At 38.2% G+C, this 22,130-nt stretch overlaps 1 protein-coding gene across 1 annotated transcript in view; it reads left to right on the top strand.

Annotated features, from left to right (window-relative positions):
* The first annotated feature begins 18,112 nt into the window (after nt 1–18,112).
* The window catches only part of nfx1 (nuclear transcription factor, X-box binding 1), a 77,131-nt gene continuing 73,113 nt past the window's right edge, over nt 18,113–22,130 (top strand). Inside the window, exon 1 of the mRNA XM_028803792.2 lies at nt 18,113–18,288. Within this exon, the coding sequence (XP_028659625.1) occupies nt 18,267–18,288 (22 nt within the window). The 5' untranslated portion in view covers nt 18,113–18,266. The remainder of the gene's footprint in view (nt 18,289–22,130) is intronic.

The raw sequence follows: 22,130 nt of genomic DNA, 5'->3' as shown, positions 1-22,130 counted from the left end.
TTGAAGTTTTGTGTGCATTGTAAAAATGTTTATTTCAGTGGCAGGGAGGGTCCTAGGAGTGTCCCTCTTGAGTTTTATGTGCATTTATTAAATGACCACACAATTAAAAACAGGGCATTTTGTGAAATTCTGGGAAGCAATCCATAGAAATGGGATGTTCCAAATAATGGGACAACTGGTCAGCCTACACATATGGCACTGGGTGATGTGGGAGGAAAAAGCACACCAGCAGCACAGGTAAAAGTCGAAGTAAGCGTCAGACAAAGTTGTGACAAAATGGGCTCCACCATTTACTAATGCCATTATAAAATGTATTTAGTGCTTTAAAGCAGAAAGCATTGCAATTATGCCAGCTAGCAGGATAGTCAAAATAGCACACTTCATTAAATGCGAATATGCAAACCCCAGATTTGTGTGATTCGTTTGGTTGTTTGAAGCCAATATAATGTTCATGAGTATAACTCCTAAAGTGTGATGAATGTAGTGAAAGCATGTATGTCATATATTTGAAAGGAACGCAGGCAAATGTAGTGCAGTCCACAAGTTACACCACAGATTGAGTTAATATTCTAATTCTGGATTTGTATAGAGGCTAAGCAATAACAAAGTCTGATCACTCATGTAAGACACCTTGAAAACAGCAAAACAAAGGTTTTTTTGCAAAGTGTCAAAATAATGGATTAATGTTTGTCACACACATGCGCATGGGAGACAGTTTATGGGCTCAAACATTTTTCAGTCAAGCCAGTGGTTGGCTCTGTCCAGTAACCTTCTTTCCTTTACTCCCTCTGCAGACCCTCATCAAAACCTGCCTTTTAAAGACATCACTTCTGCCTCCCAAGATCCTGCCTAATAATGACATCACTTCCTGTTCTGATTCACTTAAGATATCACCTCTTCTTGTTCCCATTTTATAAATCTGCCACCGTCTTTTCTTACCTCAGTTCCGCAGTGAACTTGTGTCTGTAAAGACGTTTTTCTTATTTGCCTTATTTTCAAGTACACAGGGTTGCTAATACCCCAAACCTTTAAGCTTGTGACTAAGTCTTACTACATGTGTCGTAGCGAAAAATTGTCACCAGAAGTCTTTTTACCTGAAATGAAAGCTATTAGGAGTCTCGGGATAGTCAAAGTCAAAGTCAAAGTGAACTTTATTGTCATTTCAGCCATATACAAGTATACAGATAGATGAAATTGCGAAGCTCAGGGTCCACAGTGTAACAACATGATGTGCAAATAATAAATTAAAAATAGAATTAAAATTTAAATTTAGAATTAAAACACAAACAAGACAAGACCTTGTGCAAAGACAAGACAAAGAAGTAGCAGCAATATTGATGTGTAAGATATGTAATATAATAAATAAATAATAAATAATATAGATAATACAGAAATTATCAGTGTATGATAATAGTTGTTTAAGACATGTGTAAACAATGACAGGTCAGAATGTTTCACAGCAGAAGGATAACAAGAGTGTCAAAATACTTAAAGGCCAGTATGAGATTTTCAATTCTTTTCTACCTGCACACTCGTCTTTGCAGGACAGTGGCTCGCATGTATAAAGGTTCTGTTTTTAGAGGTGGTTGAGGCCGTGTGGAAGGTCCCAGGGGGCAGCCTGGCGTTAAGGAGTCTAACAGCTTGGGGGTAAAAACTCTCCTGCAGCCTGGCAGATCTGGCTTTGATGCTGCAGTATCTTCTCTTGGATGGCAGAAGTGTGAAACAGGCAAACAGAGTCTATAATTTTATTGCAATAAAATAACAATAAAAATAACACGGACTCAACCCAATACGGCCAAATTGAGCTGAGCCCCGAACAGTTCAAAACCCAAAACTTATATATCATTTCTTATCACTCTGACCTCGTTCAATTAGCTCCTTCTGCACCTGTTTTTACTGTCAATTGTTCCTCTCTAGTTTCTGTTTTGCTTATTTTTTATTGGTCTACAGCTGGGCAGATGCCTTCCTTTTACCATCTTTGGGCTTTTCTTATGTCATTTCCTTTCCTAAGCCTTTCACACTATGTTATAATGGTGGCCTGAAGCTAAGCTTTAATTTAAAAAGAAATATGGCATGTGCCTTTATTTAATCATTTGCTTGGCATGCTTGTTTTACATTTAATTTCTGCACTAAGGTTAAATGCTAGTATAATTTTGTAAACTTATTTATTGTAGAATATATTTTGTTATTTTCCATACATTGCATCATCTCTGACCTTGGCAGCAATGCCTTTTTGCCATCTTTGCTGATTCACTATTCCAGCTGGCTTCTTATGTGCCTACCAGGACCTATTTTTTTCTAATATCGTTTCTCAGCTTTCTGACTTCCGAACACAGGTGCACATGCTCCTCCTTCTTCTGTCCTCGGGTAGTTTCTGTGCGTCATTTTTGTCCTGTTCTCTTCTTCCTCTCTTAATACTGTTGATTTTCCTTCTTTACTAGAAAATGCAACATGACTGATTTTTTGGTTAACCATTTGCTTGACCTATCTTATTTGCTTAACATTCTAATTTATGCTTAATTCTTAATGTTTTAGATGCTATTAATTACTTTTATGGCTATTTATGCTAATATGCTATTTATCCATCCATCCATCCATCCATCCTCTTCCGCTTATCCGAGGTCGGGTCGCGGGGGCAGCAGCTTGAGCAGAGATACCCAGACTTCCCTCTCCCCGGCCACTTCTTCTAGCTCTTCTGGGAGAATCCTGAGGCGTTCCCAGGCCAGCCGGGAGACATAGTCCCTCCAGTGTGTCCTGGGTCTTCCCTGGGGCCTCCTCTCGGTTGGACGAGCCCGGAACACCTCACCAGGGAGGTGTCCAGGAGGCATCCTGATAAGATGCCCGAGCCACCTCATCTGACTCCTCTCGATGCGGAGGAGCAGCGGCTCTACTCTGAGCCCCTCCCGGATGACTGAGCTTCTCACCCTATCTTTAAGGGAGAGCCCAGACACCCTGCAGAGGAAACTCATTTCAGCCACTTGTATTCGCAATCTTGTTCTTTCGGTCACTACTCATAGCTCATGACCATAGGTGAGGGTAGAAACATAGATCGACTGGTAAATTGAGAGCTTTGCCTTACGACTCAGCTCCTTTTTCACCACGACAGACCGATGCAGAGTCCGCATCTCTGCAGATGCCTCACCGATCCGCCTGTCAATCTCACGCTCCATTCTTCCCTCACTCATGAACAAGACCCTGAGATACTTGAACTCCTCCACTTGAGGCAGGATCTCGCTCCCAACCCTGAGAGGGCACTCCACCCTCTTCCGGCTGAGGACCATGGTCTCGGATTTGGAGGTGCTGATTCCCATCCCAGCCGCTACTCACTCAGCTGCGAACCGATCCAGAGAGAGCTGAAGATCACGGCCTGATGAAGCAAACAGGACAACATCATCTGCAAAAAACAGTGACCCAATCCTGAGTCCACCAAACCGGACCCCCTCAACACCCTGGCTGCGCCTAGAAATTCTGTCCATAAAAGTTATGAACAGAATCAGTGACAAAGGGCAGCCCTGGCGGAATCCAACTCTCAATGGAAACGGGTTCGACTTACTGCCGGCAATGCGGACCAAGCTCTGACACCGGTTGTACAGGGACCAATATCAGGGGGTCCGGTACCCCATACTCCCGGAGAACCCCGAACAGGATTCCCCGAGGGACACGTTAGAACGCCTTTTCCAAGTCCACAAAACACATGTAGACTGGTTGGGCGAACTCCCATGCACCCTCCAGGACTCTGCTAAGGGTGTAGAGCTGGTCCACTGTTCCGCGACCAGGACAAAAACCACACTGTTCCTCCTGAATCCGAGGTTCGACTGTCCGACGGACCCTCCTCTCCAGAACTCCCAAATAGACTTTTCCAGGGAGGCTGAGGAGTGTGATCCCTCTGTAGTTGGAACACACCCTCCGGTCCCCCTTCTTAAAGAGGGGGACCACCACCCCGGTATGCCAATCCAGAGGCACTGTCCCTGATGTCCATGCGATGTTGCAGAGACGTGTCAACCAAGACAGCCCTACAACATCTAGAGCCTTGAGGAACTCCGGGCGTATCTCATCCACCCCCGGGGCCCTGCCACCAAGGAGTTTTTTGACCACCTCGGTGACCTCAGTCCCAGAGATGGGGGAGCCCACCTACGAGTCCCCAGGCTCTGCTTCCTCATTGGAAGGCATGTTAGTGGGATTGAGGATGTCTTCGAAGTACTCCCCCCACCGACCCACAACGTCTCGAGTCGAGGTCAGCAGCGCACCATCCCCACCATATACAGTGTTGACACTGCACTGCTTCCCCCTCCTGAGATGCCGGACAGTGGACCAGAATCTCCTCGAAGCCGTCCGAAACTCATTCTCCATGGCCTCCCCAAACTCCTCCCATACCCGAGTTTTTGCCTCAGCAACCACCGAAGCCGCATTCCGCTTGGCCTGCCAGTACCTATTAGCTGCCTCCAGAGTCCCACTGGCCAAAAGGGACCGGTAGGACTCCTTCTTCAGCTTGACAGCATCCCTCATCGCCGGTGTCCACCAACGGGTTCGGGGATTGCCGCCACGACAGGCACCGACCACCTTACGGCCACAGCTCCGGTCAGCCGCCTCAACAATAGAGGCACGGAACATGGCCCATTCGGACTCAATGTCCCCCACCTCCCTTGGGACATGGTCGAAGTTCTGCTGGAGGTGGGAGTTGAAGCTACTTCTGACAGGGGGCTCTGCCAGACATTCCCAGCAGACCCTCACAACACGTTTGGGCCTACCAGGCCTGACCGGCATCCTCCCCCACCATTGAAACCAACTCACCACCAGGTGGTGATCAGTTGACAGCTCCGCCCCTCTCTTCACCCAAGTGTCCAAGACATGTGGCCGCAAGTCCGACGACACGACCACAAAGTCGATCATTGAACTGAGGCCTAGGGTGTCCTGGTGCCAAGTGCACATATGAACACCCCTATGCTTGAACATGGTGTTTGTTATGGACAATCCGTGACGAGCACAGAAGTCCAATAACAAAACACCACTAGGGTTCAGATCGGGGGGGGCATTCCTCCCAATCACGCCCTTCGAGGTCTCACTGTCATTGCCCACGTGAGCATTGAAGTCTCCCAACAGTACGAGGGAGTCCCCAGAAGGTATGCCCTCTAGCACCCCCTCCAGGGACTCCAAAAAGGGTGGGTACTCCGAACGGCTGTTCGGTGCATACGCACAAACAGCAGTTAGGACCCGTCCCCCCACCCGAAGGCGGAGGGAGGCTACCCTCTCGTCGACCGGGGTAAACCCCAATGTACAGGCTCCAAGTCAGGGGGCAATAAGTATGCCCACACCCGCTCGGCACCTCTCACCGGGGGCAACTCCAGAGTGGTACAGAGTCCAGCCCCTCTCAAGGAGATTGGTTCCAGAGTCCAAGCTGTGTGTTGAGGTGAGCCCGACTATATCTAGCCGGAACCTTTCAAACTCGAGCACTAGCTCAGGCTCCTTCCCCTTCAGAGAGGTGACATTCCACGTCCCAAGAGCCAGCTTCTGTAGCCAAGGATGCTATTTATGCCTAATGTAAAAATTTTTCCTTCTATACATGTTATACTGATAAACTAGTATTTTGTGACATATGAAAATTTGATTGATTTGACTCATCCATTAAATAGTACTCTTTAGTAACTTTTTTAACCTGCTAATGATGCAAGTATAAAACTTACAATGTCAAATGTTACAAAACTAACAGAGAAATTCTGTCACAAACCAGAATTTAAAAATGTGTTATTACAAGCTTTAAAGAGGCTGTTTAAATGAAAATACACTGATTATCTTAGAATTCATTAATTGAACAATACAGATATAATAATGTTCGAATTTGTATTTATATTATTGGTTTTAAATAGTGTTTTTAAATTACTGGACAGAAAATGTAAGAGAATATATGTGGAATGTGCACATGGTAAGGTCATCCAAGATAATTAGATTTTTTTATAAACCTGTGCTGAAATCCCCCTAAAATGATAACATTCCCCCACTTTTTGTTACACTGGAGAAATCTTTATGTCTGCCACACATTAAAATCTAAGCCCTACAATGTGTTTTGATATTTATGTATGCCAGTACTAGTTGCCAGTACTTTTTGGATATGGCAGTATTTTAAAGCTGTTGTTACCATTAGTATTTATTTGTTTTATTACAGAAAAAGGTATAATATATTTCACTTTCACTTTAACATTTAGCACTTTTAATAAAAATCTGCTGAATGGATTTCTGTTTTTGCTGTGATACTGAATAAGTGTCAAGTATTGTGAAATTTCACTGCTATTAGCATTGAAATCAAAAATTCTGATATTATAACATTCAATTAGGGATAGATGCATTTCCTCATGAGCCCCAGTGTCTTCCCTGTTCACATTCAGAGTACTTTGTATGTCTGCCAAACTTCCTTTCAACACAAATGTGCCTTATGTTTCCAGTTTGTCATCCCTCTCTGAAGCTGATCTACCTCTGATTGCAAGGGTTCCTTAAAACCCTTTTTCCTTGCACTGTTCTTCATTGTGAGTGGCAACAGAATTATCATTCATCCAGCATGCACACCATGTCTGTAGTAAATAATCAATTTTTGCTGTGTTAAATGTAACACAGCAGCTTAATAATTTACATTTTACTGTTTCCAGGTACAGGATAACATCTTGAACAGGCAATTTTAAACTTCCAGGCAGTGTCTAAAAGTAATCAGATAGTATTATTTTTCTTTATTAAAAATTCATGAAATGGATTACTTCTTTGTTTTTGTCAATGAAATGACAGTACTGTATACATGAGCTCCAGGAAAATTAATGACATAAAAGATTTTCTTTTCCGATATAGATAAATGATACCTACTAATTTCAATTCAGTTCACATCATATCCCATTTAAAACACAGCAAAAAAGAACTAAAAATCAAATGTAATCTTGTAGAAATAAATAGTATATGGGGTGAACATAATACTTTATATATCAAATCAAATTTAGTACATGTAATAATTAAATGATCATTAAGATGGATCCAATGACTGTCAATAATGAACAGCAACTGGGCCCACAAGGAATTTTCCTTGACAATTGCTATACTGTTGTTAGACGAGGTCAAGCAGAACTGTGTGGTGCGTGACCTCACCAGGTCAAGGTTTAAAAGGTCTGTGCTGTACACTTCCAGGTTGTCTAAGATTGCAGATACCATTTACATAGACTTGTAAGTATGCTGTTTTTTACTTGTTTTTCTGGTTAGCAGTTGTCTGTGTGCATTTCCCTGACTATGAATTTTGGTTTAGTGTTTGCCACTCCCTTCAGGTAGAACATCTTAGATGTGGTGAAATGCTGAAGTACCTGAAGAAAAACCAATGCAGGCTAAACTGAGAAATACTCAGTTGACCAAACATACATTAGGCAGAGCCGGTCAACTCATTAGGTGACATAGAAGGCCACCCCACCTAGGGAGTAATCACCCTCATCCAAGGGGCGCTGTTTAGGTAAATTAAGGGGTGAAACACATTTACTGAGAGCTCTGAACACCAAGGAGGACATGCCCTTGCCAAACCCCCCCCCCCCCCCCACACCCCACCAGAAAAAGTGTGCTAATTATTATGGATAAATGATCACCAATGAGGACCTCCACTTATGTGAGGAATGGGCCCAAGTCAACACATCTCTCCTTAAAATAGTAGGAAAAAATATTATCCATCAGAAACCTTATATGGAATCTAATTAGTACTGCATAGTACTGAGTCTTATATAATATAATACTTTTGTAACTTTAGCAGTTACAGTATATTACTTAGATAATCAATTAAGTGAGTGGTCAAAATGTTTCAATGGGTAAGATATTCTCTGGTTACAAGATGTAGTCATCAGGTACAAATTGCTGGTGTTAGCTTTTCCATTTTTCTCTTTTGCACCTCACGAAATATTCATTCACGTGTGCTTTGTAGTTATGAATTGGTGAAAATTCCTTTATGTTTTGCACTGACTACATGGGGTGGTAGTAGTTTTAAAAAGAAATAGAATCAGAAGAAAAGGAAAAGTATAAACAAGCCAACATCATCAACCAGAATCTAGGAAAACACACTCAGCACACTAAACAAAATCATTGTTAGGGTGTATAGAAAGAGAGTTGAACACCAGCCTCATGTATAAATCGTGCATACTCACAAAGATTTTGTATACGCCTATTTCCACGCTCACTTAGTGATGTATAAAAACTAAGCTTGGCGTAAAGCCACATACATTCTTGAAATTAACTGCATATCATTTATAAATTTAAGGCATCTGATTGTAATGAACCTGTAACAATATAATGGTCCACGGTGCTTTAGTGTTGTTACTCTCAGTGCACCACTCAGAGTATTTTAACCCACTGTATCTGAGTGTGGAATCACAGCTCTACAGCAGCTGATCGGAAAGAGGATTATTGGGATACAGCATCTAGCACACACTGCCTCAGCCATGTGCACAGTCTATTTGAACTTCTTCCATTCGGTAAATGCTTTAGAGCCTTTATGGAGGACTTTCATATTGAATCTCATTGTACAATATGATGACAATAAAGTAATTCAATTCAATTAAATAGAAGAACGCGTGTATTTACAGATGATGATGACTGGCTTCTAAGTAGATTTAGATTTCCAAGAGCTATCTTTTTGGAGCTCTTATTATCATTTTTAAGATGAAATGCTTAAACTATGTATATTACATTATAGAGATAAATTTTACTGTTAATAATTAAATGTGTGGGTATGGTGGCACAGCGGCAGCGATGAGCTGGTGCCCCCTCCAGGGATTGGTCCTGCCTCGTGCTGTATGCTTGCTGGGACTGGCATGACCCTGGATGGATAGATGGATAGAATAATTAAACATGTACTATGAAGATATTTCAATGTTCCTTAAATGTGTTGAAGAATCGCAGTTCTAAGCGGAGGGCGGAGTGGTGACTCTGAGGCTAGGGATCTGCACTGGCAATCGGAAGGTTGCTAGTTCGAATCCTGTAAAATGCCAAAAGGGACTCTGCTCTGTTGGGCCCTTGAGCAACGCCCTTAACCTGCAATTGCTAAGCACTTTGAGTAGTGAGAAAAGCGCTATATAAATGCAAAAAATTACTATTATTATTAAGCTTACAGCTGGCTTTTTATTTATTACAGAACTCATTGTGTGATGATTGGTTACATGGAGAAAGAAAAGGAAGGACAGGCATTGGAGGTTGGTATGTTTGAGACAGTACTAAGACAGCACTGATGCATTAAATTATTTCATTGAAGGTTGCGCACATCCCAGCAAGCATCTTGCGGGAGGCAGGAACTATCTCATGATGGCGCCAGCTCATCACTACCAGCTTGTCACTACCACTGAGCCACCGTGCCCCCATGTTTAATACATGCTTTAATTAAATTCATCATGAAAATGTCAAGTATACATCTTGGTATTTAAATTGTTCAGATAGCTGTAATATCATGAATGAGATGTATTCTGCATCCTGTCAGCATAAGGGAAAACCTGTTTAAGAAGCATGTAGTGATCCACACACATAGAGCACATAGAAGAACACATAGAATACACAGCATTTAACGTGTTGCTTTAGTTATGATGTGTTTGGAGAAACTCTACTAAATTTAAAATTGATTTTAAGATTAAGTGTACAACATTCTACTTTAATGACAAAATAAACTACAAGATTAAAGTGGACATTTCAACCTTTTTTATCACTGTGTCCCTATTTTTTTTTTCTTTTCTCTGTACCCTAATACGCTTACGTATGACACTCAAATGGTGGGCTACAACTCACCTTTTCACATTGACTTTGAGATCTGACCATTTCTTTTTTATTTCGGGCTCTGTGCAACTTTCTGAACTTGAACTTTTGAGTGTCTCCGCCACTGTGTATCCCTTGATCAACTTCTTTTTTTCCTTATACCACTGCTTAAGCCAACAAATAGTACATTTTTCCTTACCTCCTCTTTGCCTTCGCTGAAAGTATTCTTTTCACATGCTTTTGCCATTGTCTTTTAACCAAAGTCAGAACGGGGGAGGTGACATTTATATCGATTTGCATATTAAAATATGCAAAATTCTGGGAGAAGTCAGGGTAGGACAGTAGGAGCGTGCATGCATGTGCATTACTTTTCTCGCTGATTGGGATTTATGTAGTGGAAGAATGTGGAAGTTGGCATACACACAGATTTATGCATCTGGATTTTTTTGTGCATCCACACATTTTTGTTTTTGTCCGTATGCCATGTTTTAGTGTGAATTCTACGCATGGCGTTATACATGAGGCCCCAGGACATGCTCACAAACAAAGCCAAACTGTAAGCCTAAAGATTTGGTCAGAAAGATACAAAGGATTTTGTAACCTGGGATCAAAATGATGCATAACAATAATATAGAGATTTTTTATACTGAATCCAAACAAACATGGACAAACCGGGAAGTGCATTGAACTTTTATACCAGTCCATTAATAATGTCACATATCACAACAGCAGTTAAAACAAATGTTAAAATGATGTTACAGAAGAATGTGATTTAAATTTAACAATGTTAAAAACACATCAAATCAAGAAAATAATTTGACCACAAAATTCAATGACCTCTAAAACCTCTGGATTGAAGTTTGAATTATTTTTGAGGCCAAGGTTAAATGTATAAAAAAATTAAAGAAACAATTTTCAAATCATGACATCTTTTAATTGCAACCATTTTGTGGCTTTAATATTTGGTGACTGTGTTGGTAGGTTGCTAGGGACTGTCTTCCAGAGAGCACTATGTGCCATGATGGGATACTCCACTGTATATCTGTTGTGTTTCAGTCACTGTGCTTCCCCTGGATGGGGTTCAAATTTATATTTTTGGTCCGTTTCATTCATTTTTAATTCTTTTATTTACATTAATGTTACTTTTTTGAGTATTTTCATTAGTCTTTGTTTTGTTTGTTTTTGTGTATGTAAGGTGCCTGGATTATGTTCCTATGTGTTTTCCAAAAGGTTGGGCCAACTGCCAGTCACCACCAGGAACTAATGACACTGGTTTGTAAATGTTCTTTAACATTTGCTTGCATTGCTTGGGATTTTGTTCTGGAAAAGGCATATTTTTTTCCTTTGAGCAATGGTGCCTCTGGTAAAAGGTCAATTGCTCAATTATTATTTTGATAAGTGGAAAATCTTGAAAATCTTCATAACAAAGAGGGAATATCTCTGTAGCTGTAAAGGGAATCATTGGAGGTGTTATTTTTGATAAACTGTCCTTAACCCCAGAAGTGTTTTGAAGGCTTGGTTGATACATAACACTACAATGGGGTTTAAACACCTCCCTGCCAGTGTACAAGTCCATCTTGATTGGTTTACTTTTTGAACAGGACAAAGGTAAAAGGATTTCATTCTTTATTTTTTATAGCACAAATTATAGTGTGCAGCATCAAAAAGCACTTTCAACAAAAATACATTTTGAAGGCACACAAAGAAAACAAGAGATAGAGAGTTGGAATTTAAAAAGAACGTATTCTTGGTGGTACTTTGGTAGCTGGGAAAGTGAAGTAACCACAGCCACTAGATAGTCAGCAGACATAACTGTGAATTTAGGTCAGTGGGGTAGCAGTCTTTTAATTGTTACCCTGTGTGCTGACTATGATCAGTCTTTCAGGTAGCACAGGCTCACAATCACACACACTAGGTAATCTAAAGTCTTGAATTCAGTGATAAAGACGCAATACTATGGATTTTATCACATTATGTCTTGCTATGTTTGGGATTTGGGAAGAAACACGTAGAACCAGGGAAAAACCATGCAAATAGTGAGAACTAGCAAAAATTGTTCCATTGCAATATTATCAGTTTCTTTTTTTATTCTTTACCTCGTGATCTTGTGATTTTTACTGTAATAAATAAATCAGCGAGTTATATGCATATAATTAAAATTTCCTTGCATTTGTCTTATTGTATTAACAATATGCCTTTGAAGGGATTGGCAAGTCTATTATAATATTTTGAGGGTATAGAATGAATAGGTGGATGGATATAAGGCATACTAGGTCCGACGTGGTAGATTGTCTGATATTGTTGCAACCACTTATCACTGGATTTCTGACTGGGAAACCTTCTTTTTAGGATTTGCATATTTTCCCTGCGTTTAGATGGGTTACACCCAACAAACCAAAGATTTAATGACTGGTTTACAGAGTATCCCTATTAATCCAGCCAAACCGTTAATACCAGGAAAGCTTTGATTACCCAAAACTTTTCACCAAGACAAAGAGATTATGAAAACACTGATGGATGAATTGAAGGTATGATAAGTTACAAGATAAACTGCTAAAGGAACCTGCATACAAATATATAATAGATGATTTCTGATTAATCTTGCAAAATTGATAATACATACTGTATAACTGACTAATCAAAACAGAAAATTAAGATGAACTTAAATATCCAGTGTATATGACACATAAAACTGAGGTAAGAAGTATGTTAGTCAAAAATAGTTGTCATATAATCTGCGCCAGCTTACCAGTCACAAAAAGTATTTTAGAAATTCTGAAAAAAATCCATTATTAAGCATGATTGTAGAGGTACTTGTGACTCACTGTTGCCTGAAATGTGCAATACATTTGATTTGTAAAGTTGAATAATTATTATAAAAAGTTGTATAATTTAATAAGTTTCTTTTATACCAGAGAGTGTAAAGTTTATACACCGAGTATTAACACGTTCTATAGTAGAGTCATTTTGGTTACTGTAGCATAACTGACTTGTATTGTGTGTCTTGACCATGTGAGAAGTAAACATGTCCTCAACACCTCTCGGCACCTGAGCTGGTTATTTAAAACCTGATATCCCAATTATCATCATAATAGTAAAAGACTGACTTGATAAATAAATCATTCTGTGCAAATATACAGTTACAGAGCTTTGTCAGTGAGTGGGAAAATATGCAGAACTTTCTTCATTGCTGCATCGTCTGCTTCACCACTTACCTTGCCAGCTACTGTCAGTGATGACACATGCCAAAAAGAGACATATTAAATGTACTGATCAGTTGCCCCAGTTGAAATGGTTAGCAGTTCCTACAAGTAATACAATCTCTCTCAATTGTGAAATGTGGCTTAATACTGTACAGTGCACATCATACCTTTCAGTAGCTTGAGCAGATGCGTTAACAGTCGTTCTGCACCAGTTGCTCTGTATGGCTAAGACAAATTCTTGAAGTCTAATACAGAGATGCACTTTCTTTTAATGGGCTTTGAAGCTGATTTCCATTGTTCTTATTCTCCACAAGGACTAAGAAAGGAATGAACTTTTAGACCTGTTATTGCAAGAGCTGTTCTGTATTCCCCAATAAAGTATCCATGGGGGACATGGCTCCCGTACATGAATTTTTGGAAAACTCATCGGGGGACTGCAATTGTGAAGACCTGAAGCAGAAACTGGAATACATAATGAAGGTTGCCTTTCGCTCTTTAACTGACATGAACAGTTTTCCAGAAGGGGACTGGAAATTACTAGACCAAACCATGATAGATGCAGCTTTGCCTTCTTCAACAGCCCCCAAGGTGAATATCACCTGGGTAAGAGAAGCAAATATTACAAGTGGCATTAAGGAGGACAGATTGCCCTTTGCCCTGATCAAAGCAGTATTCCTAGTGGCGGTCTTAGCTATACTAATTGTTTCTTCCTGCCGGCTTGTCTTCCGTTTTATCATCAGAAATGAGAGGATTAAATTTTAAAACCTGTGATTAATTCTGGGTTTGAAACTGTAGAGATGTTGGTCTTACTGAAGGTGCCACCTGCAGTTACTATCAGGACAGTTTTTATCTCTGCATTACCATTGACATGATTGCTCCACAGCTAGAAGATTGCACCTAAGAAGGAAAATGCCAGGCTAGCCGGCATGGACTGACTTTACCACTCTTGTAATCCTTTGTGTTATGGAATATATCCTTATTCTTAATGTTTAATAAGATTATATCTTATGGGACATTTTTCCCTTAAGCAAACAAAATAGAAGTAGCATCTTTATATATAATAATAAAATGAAGATTGTTCTACCATACTGCATGAGTGCCACGGCAGAATGCAGACTGCCAGGACTTATGAACCTAAAAGACAAATTAGTATTCATGGCACCACTTGAAATGTGGGCTTTTACATAGATTTATTACATCAGTTATTTCTGCCATTTTCCATTGATTTCTTTAGAATATTTTGTTCTTTTATAGTGGATCACCATAGCAGAAATAAAAAGTAACAGAAAATATCTTTCAGTTTTTATTCCTTATACCAGTTTTTATGTTTTTGGAATTGAAATCAATGTATAACAAAAAATAAACACTTTCTTTGCATGGGTCAATATTCATTTTTTGTATAGTTGCAGTTAGGTTATTTTATATATTTGTTTTCAAATGTAAGTTTCATAAAAAACTTTGCATATGACTTAAACTAAAATTGTTTTCTGTTATGCAGTGTGCATGAGGGCTATAAAGCAGTGTGTGGATTCAAGGTGTAGAAGTATCTTTTGCAAATGTAACTTTTCAGTATTTCACGTTTTTTATTCTCCTGTTAGTGAAGTGTGTGTTCAATTACTCTTTTTTCATACACCTCACAGAGAATGAACTCTCAAAATACTAATCTTTTACTTGCTTAATGTCAATACTTAATGTACTTCAAATGGAAAATGTGAAGATACAATTAAAAAAAAAACTATTTCATCATTATTGATGCAACCCTAGTACATTGAGACTCAGTGAATAACCTCTGTAATCAGACACTGTCTATTTAAATTGTAAACCTATTTAAAAAACTACAGTTGCTTATGTGGCTTGATACATTTTTTGTATTTGAAATATAGCAATTTACAAAGCATCCAGTGGTGGAATGGATTCTGTCAGGGTAATAGAATGACACATAACTATATTTTTATTACCTTTGAATTTAAAACATAATAAACAACTAAAATAACAAAATTAAGGCTGTACATTTTTTTACATAGAAGTGGCATACATGGCATAAAAATGCCATAAACCTTGAGTAAAAATGCTGTTATAATAAATGGTAATGTGGTGGAGATTTTTCTGTCAGAAATTAAAGATAAAAATAAAAAAATGTGTATCATTATATACTGTAGTACACCTAAATAGTATAGTAGTTAATAAAGTAATTTTTAGTATTACTAATTGCAGATACTATTATATTTTATGTTTAAATATATGCCTTGAAATGAATGATGTAATGATGTATGACAAATTCTACAGCTGACACATGCAGTACTGCATTGAATTTAAACTGCAGCTCCATTCAGTCCCTCCATTTCAGTATAGGGTATCAGAGGACTGGGTATTTTCCCACCAGTATTGGGCTCAAAGTAAAAATCAGCCCTAAATGATATACTTGTCCTTCACAGGGTATACACCTCCACACCTGCCTCCTTTAATATACCTGGTCAATTTTAAACTCACCAATTAACTTAACACACGTCTTTGAGATACAGGAAGAATACATGGTGAGAATCAACTAGGGTACACTGAGAATAAATAATGAACTAGACAGGAAGTGAACCTATGTGCTTGGAGTTGTGAGGCAGCAATGTTAACCTCTGTAGTTGTCAATCTTTGTAAAGGTGAGAAGTTTACATAGGAAAACTCAGAAACCAGCCAGAAGACAGCAGCAAACACATAACACAGCAACATTCTTTCCAATGAAAGGTTGCAAAAACATTAAGGATGGCAATTACAAAATGACTTGTGTCTTTCAAATTTGGTTAATATATCACTGAAACAAACTGTGCTACCCATCTAAGATGGGCTAATATCTAAGTAATCAACATAGTTCTCAGTGTTAACGTTTGCAGTGCACCAGGCAATGCACCATGTAATGCAGGTCTCTGTTAAATGCCATTTAGTATGGGATTTGTAAAAGCAGAGTTAATATTTGTGATGCAGCGTCTTTTAAAATGATAGAGAAATAGCCACTGGATGGACACATAGACAGATGCACACACACTTATTTTATTAAGGTGTATACTTACATACCATATACTACATAAATCTGCTTTATAGATGTACAATAAATCATTCACTTTTTACTTATGTTCTATTTAAATACTTTTGATACTGATACTGTTGTCTAAGTTAACTAAAGAATTTTTTCCATATGCAAACTATGCTTTCAGTTTACAGATTTACCAGTTAAGGTAGAAATTAAGGAAAAGAAATCAAACACAATGCTAACTAAAACTACCCATACCAATAAGGATATTAAAATACATTAGTCATCATTTTAGTCTCTATCAAAATCTCCTGTGATTTTGATACATAATGGAAGACAGAACACTGTCTTGTCTGAGTTAATCATAGACCAAAGAGAGACCTAAAATTATTTTAAAACTTAGTTAAGTAAGCTGGGACAGCAGACAACATAAAGAAAACTTTTATTTTTAGTAGTGCCTTTCTGTAGTGAATGACATCTCCAGATATTTTACAAGCAAAGATACAATTGCTTCCGAGAGGAGCAGAGATAGTTTAGGTGAATTACTTACAATGACATAATGAATCATAGACTTGTAACCTTATGGTTTGTTGTAAATGATACCATATATTGTGGATAGGCATGTGTGGTTTTATTTTAATTGCTGCCTGCACTGTAGTAAGAAATGTAGTTCCTTCATAACACTAAAAAATAACAGAGCAGGAAAATCAATGTATCCCAATATGATAGTAGTACAGTCAAATTAACAGAATAATGTAAAATTCTTACTTGCATGTTTGATAGTTATTATGTTAACACTTTTTGCACTATAATTATAAAATGTGCATCCAAAATCAATTTATATACTAAAATGGATATTTAATTAAATTGTACTGGATACCTCTGGGTTTGACTTATGTGGTACTTTGCATAATCTAGTTGATGACAGCTAGGAAGAGGATATAACACAGCCTTGTTGAACGCTCATCTTTTCCAGGAACCAGTGACTAATACCCCCAGTAAATGTGCTCAACGTCAAGTTAGTGTAGCATGAAATTCCCAAACCTGCATAATTCAGTTGGGCTGGGAATGGCCAGAAGGCCAATAATACACACAAGGCCAAGTGAGTAAAAAATTGAAGAAAATCACCCAGACAAAACCCTTCAATGACACTGGGAGTGACCAGATGTGAATTCATGGTGCTGTAATTACAGATCAAATGAACAAAACCATAGATGCTCCTTCCACTCCATCAACCCCTCTGAGGTTTGTTTGCGTCACACTATTTCTATTATATTCAATTTGCAATTTCTATAGTGTATTTCACACTATTTATCACACTATTTCAAAACTACCAACATGTTTGATTAAAGAAACAAAACACCAGGTTTTGCAATCAAAAAAATGCACCAAAAGCAAAACCAATTTAAAAAAATACACCAATTAAAGACCGGAATTGTAATTGACTATAAATCTGGTTAGAAAGGCAGCACGCACTGGGTGTAAAAAATCTGCCAATATATTAATTACCCACAGAAATAAAAGCTAACCTCTTCAGGCTCCATATCTCCTAATGATGCAATTAAAACAAATTGTTAACTTTCTGTTAGAAAATTTGAATGTATTCACTCTTTTCTAAATATCTTTTTTTTTTTAAATAACCTTCATAACGCGATAAAATACTGAAAGTAATTCACTCGACACTAGTGTACAGAATAAAGCCTTATTTTTGTCAACGCGACTAAATATTTTTCGTTATTTACAGTAATAATGTATTATTATAAATCATTTACAGATATTTTAAAATACATTTCGATTTTTATATTTTAATTCGACTTTTCATATATAGTAGACGATCTAGACACCAAGAAATCTCAACACCAACCGAATGTATTTTTACACAGTCAATCAATATACTTCTATTCACGTTGTATAATAAATTCTGAACAAATAAGCGTCGCGACCAGTTCTATTGCTTTTAAATTGTACTTATAAAGAAATAAGTATGGTTGTCACACAAGCAGCTAGACAACTTCTGATTCTGCGCCGCATGATATACGCTTCCAGCCCGGTTGCCAGGATATAAGAAAAATAATAATAAACACGGCGTTTAACGACAGTGTCAATAAAGTTTATTGAATTCGCAAAAAAAACGCGCATGCCCGACGTCGCTTCTTGTGACGTTTTTTTCGTCAGCGCGCGGCTCTTGGTCGATGGTCGATTCCTTTAGTAAAATTACTGTTTAGTTTAAATCTGTTTCTAAACTACATCAGCTGTTTTGGTAGAGGTGCGACGGATTTCAGAGTCAGCCCTGACATATGGCCGAGGCAAACGATACAGGTAATATCTCTGACACTTAAGTGTACAGTTTTGGTTTGGATAAAAATAACTTGCTAGCTGCATATCGTTACTGTACCAACTCCCTTTTGTGATATAAGCTTTGCACAAACTGTTTTAATTAATGTTTGTCATATAGGAAGGTTTGACCCCTTAACTGCTTGTGAGACACTTGGGATTGTGCCCTGTGCCTGGAGGTTTGTGTTAGTGTGGTCAATGTTGACAGGCTAATGCCGTCGTGGAGGTAGTACAGTACATTTTTTCTGCCTCTCATCCGCCTGTTCTTTATATAATTCTACTTACTGAGCAGATACGATCTATTTTAGGGTCTACGGATGTGTGGATATTCAGCAGGCTTTCTCTTTACACTTAACGTTATTTACATGGCAGCTATTAATCATCGTGGTCAGTTTTAAACAAAGTGATTTTACTTCTGCTACCCGAGCTTATCCAGATCCAGCGAATTTCAACAAAGCAAATACAATCCTGTTGTCTGTCATCAGTTTAAATTTATAACATGCTTATTTACATGATTCACGTTCATAATTCTAAAGCAAAAACTTCAAAATCTTTGATACTTGCCTCGGTGAAAAAACAGATTTTAATTTAAACTCATATATGAACTCTGAGCCTACACTAAGTGAGCAGTACTATATAGGAATGAATTGGGATGTCATGGATTTTTCAAGATTTAAAGTTAAAGATTTTTTATGGACCACGTGAAAGTAGTGCTCTTGCTCTAGTCATTTCACAGTCAGAATAAGACCCAGACAGCAAACAATAGTTAAAGAAGCAACAGTGCAAATCGTGCACTTCAAAGACAAAGTAATACTACCAATACATAAGTACCGTATAGTAACACAGAAAACATATTAAAACAATACAGTTAAACGGAAATAGTAAGTTTAAAAAAGAGCAAGGCTAATAAGTGCACATGGCAGCAGTAGACCAGATTAAATGTAAATAAATGCATGAGTACATCATCTCAGCATGAATTTGAATGGACTGTTTATACACAGATACTGGAATTACAATCAAAGAAGCTACAGGTGTGGAAATTCTCCATTAATTACCCGTAATGTGAACCTCTGTGTGTCAACTTGTGTGTATATGATCAGCAAAGGTGGTACACTTTTGACCAAGCCTATTTGGGTGATTTCAGTTATCATTATAATTTTAAAAGGATACACACAATTATGTGATAATTAATTGCTTTGCCTGAGCACACTCCCTAACTAAATGGAAAGCTTTCTGTATGATTACTTATACAAACAATGCCCAGTAATTCACAAATTCTGCCAGGGTATGTAAACTTATGAGCAGACCTTCATTTGCCAGTGTGGACGTCAGGGTCCCAGTTACAGATGTGACCATCATCTTGCCAGTCACAATTGTATAGAATCTCTTGAAAATTGTATTTTCTTTGCATTTACCACCAGGCAGTTTCCTTATTTAGAAAAGCACTGTTTATGTTCTTAGTACCATGTTTTAGTTGTCAACTGCAAAATTCAGACATACAAAGTTTTAAAAATTGGTTTCAGGAATTAGGCTATTGGAAATTTTGCAAAGCAAAAGGTTTGGGTAATGAGGTTATATTTTTTTATGGGGCATCCCTTCAAAATAAAATCACATGAATTTTTTTTAAATAATTAGCTTATTTTTTATTATTATTATGCTTATTCTGACTTGGGTTGTCACCTAAAAAAAATTGTAGTAGAATTTGGGGAGATCATGAATTACATCAGGGAGGAGACAATGGTTCCTGGGAGACTCATGGAGATTCCTGTAGACTTCTAATTTCTGAAAGTGTATTAAAATATAAGAAGGAGGCTAATATAGGAGAAATAGTTTGTTGCACAAGGTTTCACAGCATTATGAAAATACTAATTTAAAATCTGAATGCTAAAAGGAATAGTAGCTGCATTTGTGCATTTCTAAAAAATATTTTTGCCACTTACCTGAATGTCTAATGATTGTTTCACGTTAGTCATGCCATTAACATAAAAATTTTTTAAGTTGTTAATTGTACTATTAGTACCCCTTTTCAATTCATTTTATTGTATGCTATTTTGAACTTTATGGAACTGTACAAACATTTTGTTCTATTCCTTTTGAAATTAAGCTTTATATTGAAATAAATTTTTTTTAAAAATGTAGATTCTCCCGGTGTATGCATTGTATTTTTCCCAAGTACTTTTGTTCCTTTTACAAAGACATGTAAGTTAGGTTAAGTTACCAAACTGAAGTACTGAGTGCATTTATGTGTGTGACATGTCATTCACAGCTCATTCCTGCCTCACATCCAGTGTTGTTAGCACTATGTCTAATTGCAAATTCCATTTCAAAAAAGATAATTTGTGAAATTGGTGGATTAGTGCAAATTCAGTATTCTATGTAATTTAGAGTGTATCTGGATTGAAAGTGACACAGTGATTAAAACTGCTGCGTTATAGTTCCAGAATGCCATCTGGGGTCAAAGAGCAGAGATCCTACTCTGCTGGGCCCTTGAGCAAGGCCCTTAAACTTCAATTGCTCCAGGGGTGCTGTACAATGGCTGACCCTGCACTCTGACCCCAAGGGGTATGCGAAAACATACAATTTCTTATATTAGGAATTTGTTAAAGGCGAAGTAAAGAACAAAAAAAAAAAAATTCCAGCATTGGTGCTTTCACGTGGAGTTTTTCCATTTGTTTCTAATGGGTACTTCAGGTTAGGTTAATTGCTAAATTGGCTGTCAGGATGTGTTGTTTCTGGCTTTGTGTCTGAATTTTAAAACAGTAGCTTCAGCAAATAGGCTACATTTGTAATTAATTAAATATGAAAAGGAACATGAATGCAACTGTCTATAGCAAAAACAATTACACATAACTGGGACAGTTATAGACATTAGGTAAGAATTTTAATCAGGTGTGAATGAGTGTGGGTATGAATAGGTCTGGAACTAAAGGCATCAGTCTGTTTTTTTTTTTTTTGAGTGCTGATATTATTTTTAATAGATTTCCCTCTCACTGCCACCTTTTTTCAACAACTAGTCCCCTGCCTCCAGCCCTCAACTATCCTTACTGCATACATCAACACCGTTTACCATATCAACTGGAATGGTCAGTGACAAGTCCACCTCTGACTGTTGATAGGTGCTGTCCAAAACTGAGGACCATGTAAGGAGACAACTGATTAAGCTACACATAGGAAAAGCCATGGGACCAGATGGAGTTATTTCTTGAGTTCTTAAGGCCTGTGCTGACCAACTTTGTGGTTTCCTTTGTCACCTGTTTGGTCTGTCCTTAAGGCTCCAAAAGCTGCTGCTATAGAAAACATTCTGCATTGTTTCCTGTACCAAATGAGGCAGCCTCCTCTAACCCTAATGACTACAGACCAGTGGCACTTACATTTCACATCATAAAGACCTTTAAGGGGCTGGTACTGGACTACATAAGTACTCTTGTGGTATACCACCTGTGCCCACTGTAGCTTTCCTATTGGACAAAGTTTGGAGTGAAAAATGCAATCATCTACTGCACAAGGTTTATTCTCACCTAAACAAATCTTTCAGAACTGTGAGGATTATGTTTATCGTTCTCCAGTGCCTTTAATACCATCCAGTCATCCTTGTTAAGAAGTAAACTCAGAGATAAGCAGGTGGTGTGTGAGCCTATGGTGCTTTGGATAATGGACTGACTACAGTATCTGTCATGCAGATGGTAGTTTGTAAGACTCAGACTGTTTTTGTGATATGATGTGGACATCACTGAAGCATCACAAGGAACAGTCCTGTCTCCTTTTTTTCACTTTGTACACCTCCGACTTGAAATCTCACTTGCAGAAATTTTAAGACGACTCTGCAA

The sequence above is a fragment of the Erpetoichthys calabaricus genome, chromosome 6 (genome assembly GCF_900747795.2).
Source record: "Erpetoichthys calabaricus chromosome 6, fErpCal1.3, whole genome shotgun sequence".
In the NCBI taxonomy this organism is placed as follows: Eukaryota; Metazoa; Chordata; class Cladistia; order Polypteriformes; family Polypteridae; genus Erpetoichthys; species Erpetoichthys calabaricus.
The sequence above is the reverse complement of the archived record's forward strand: the minus strand, read 5'-3'. Positions and strand labels throughout refer to the sequence as shown.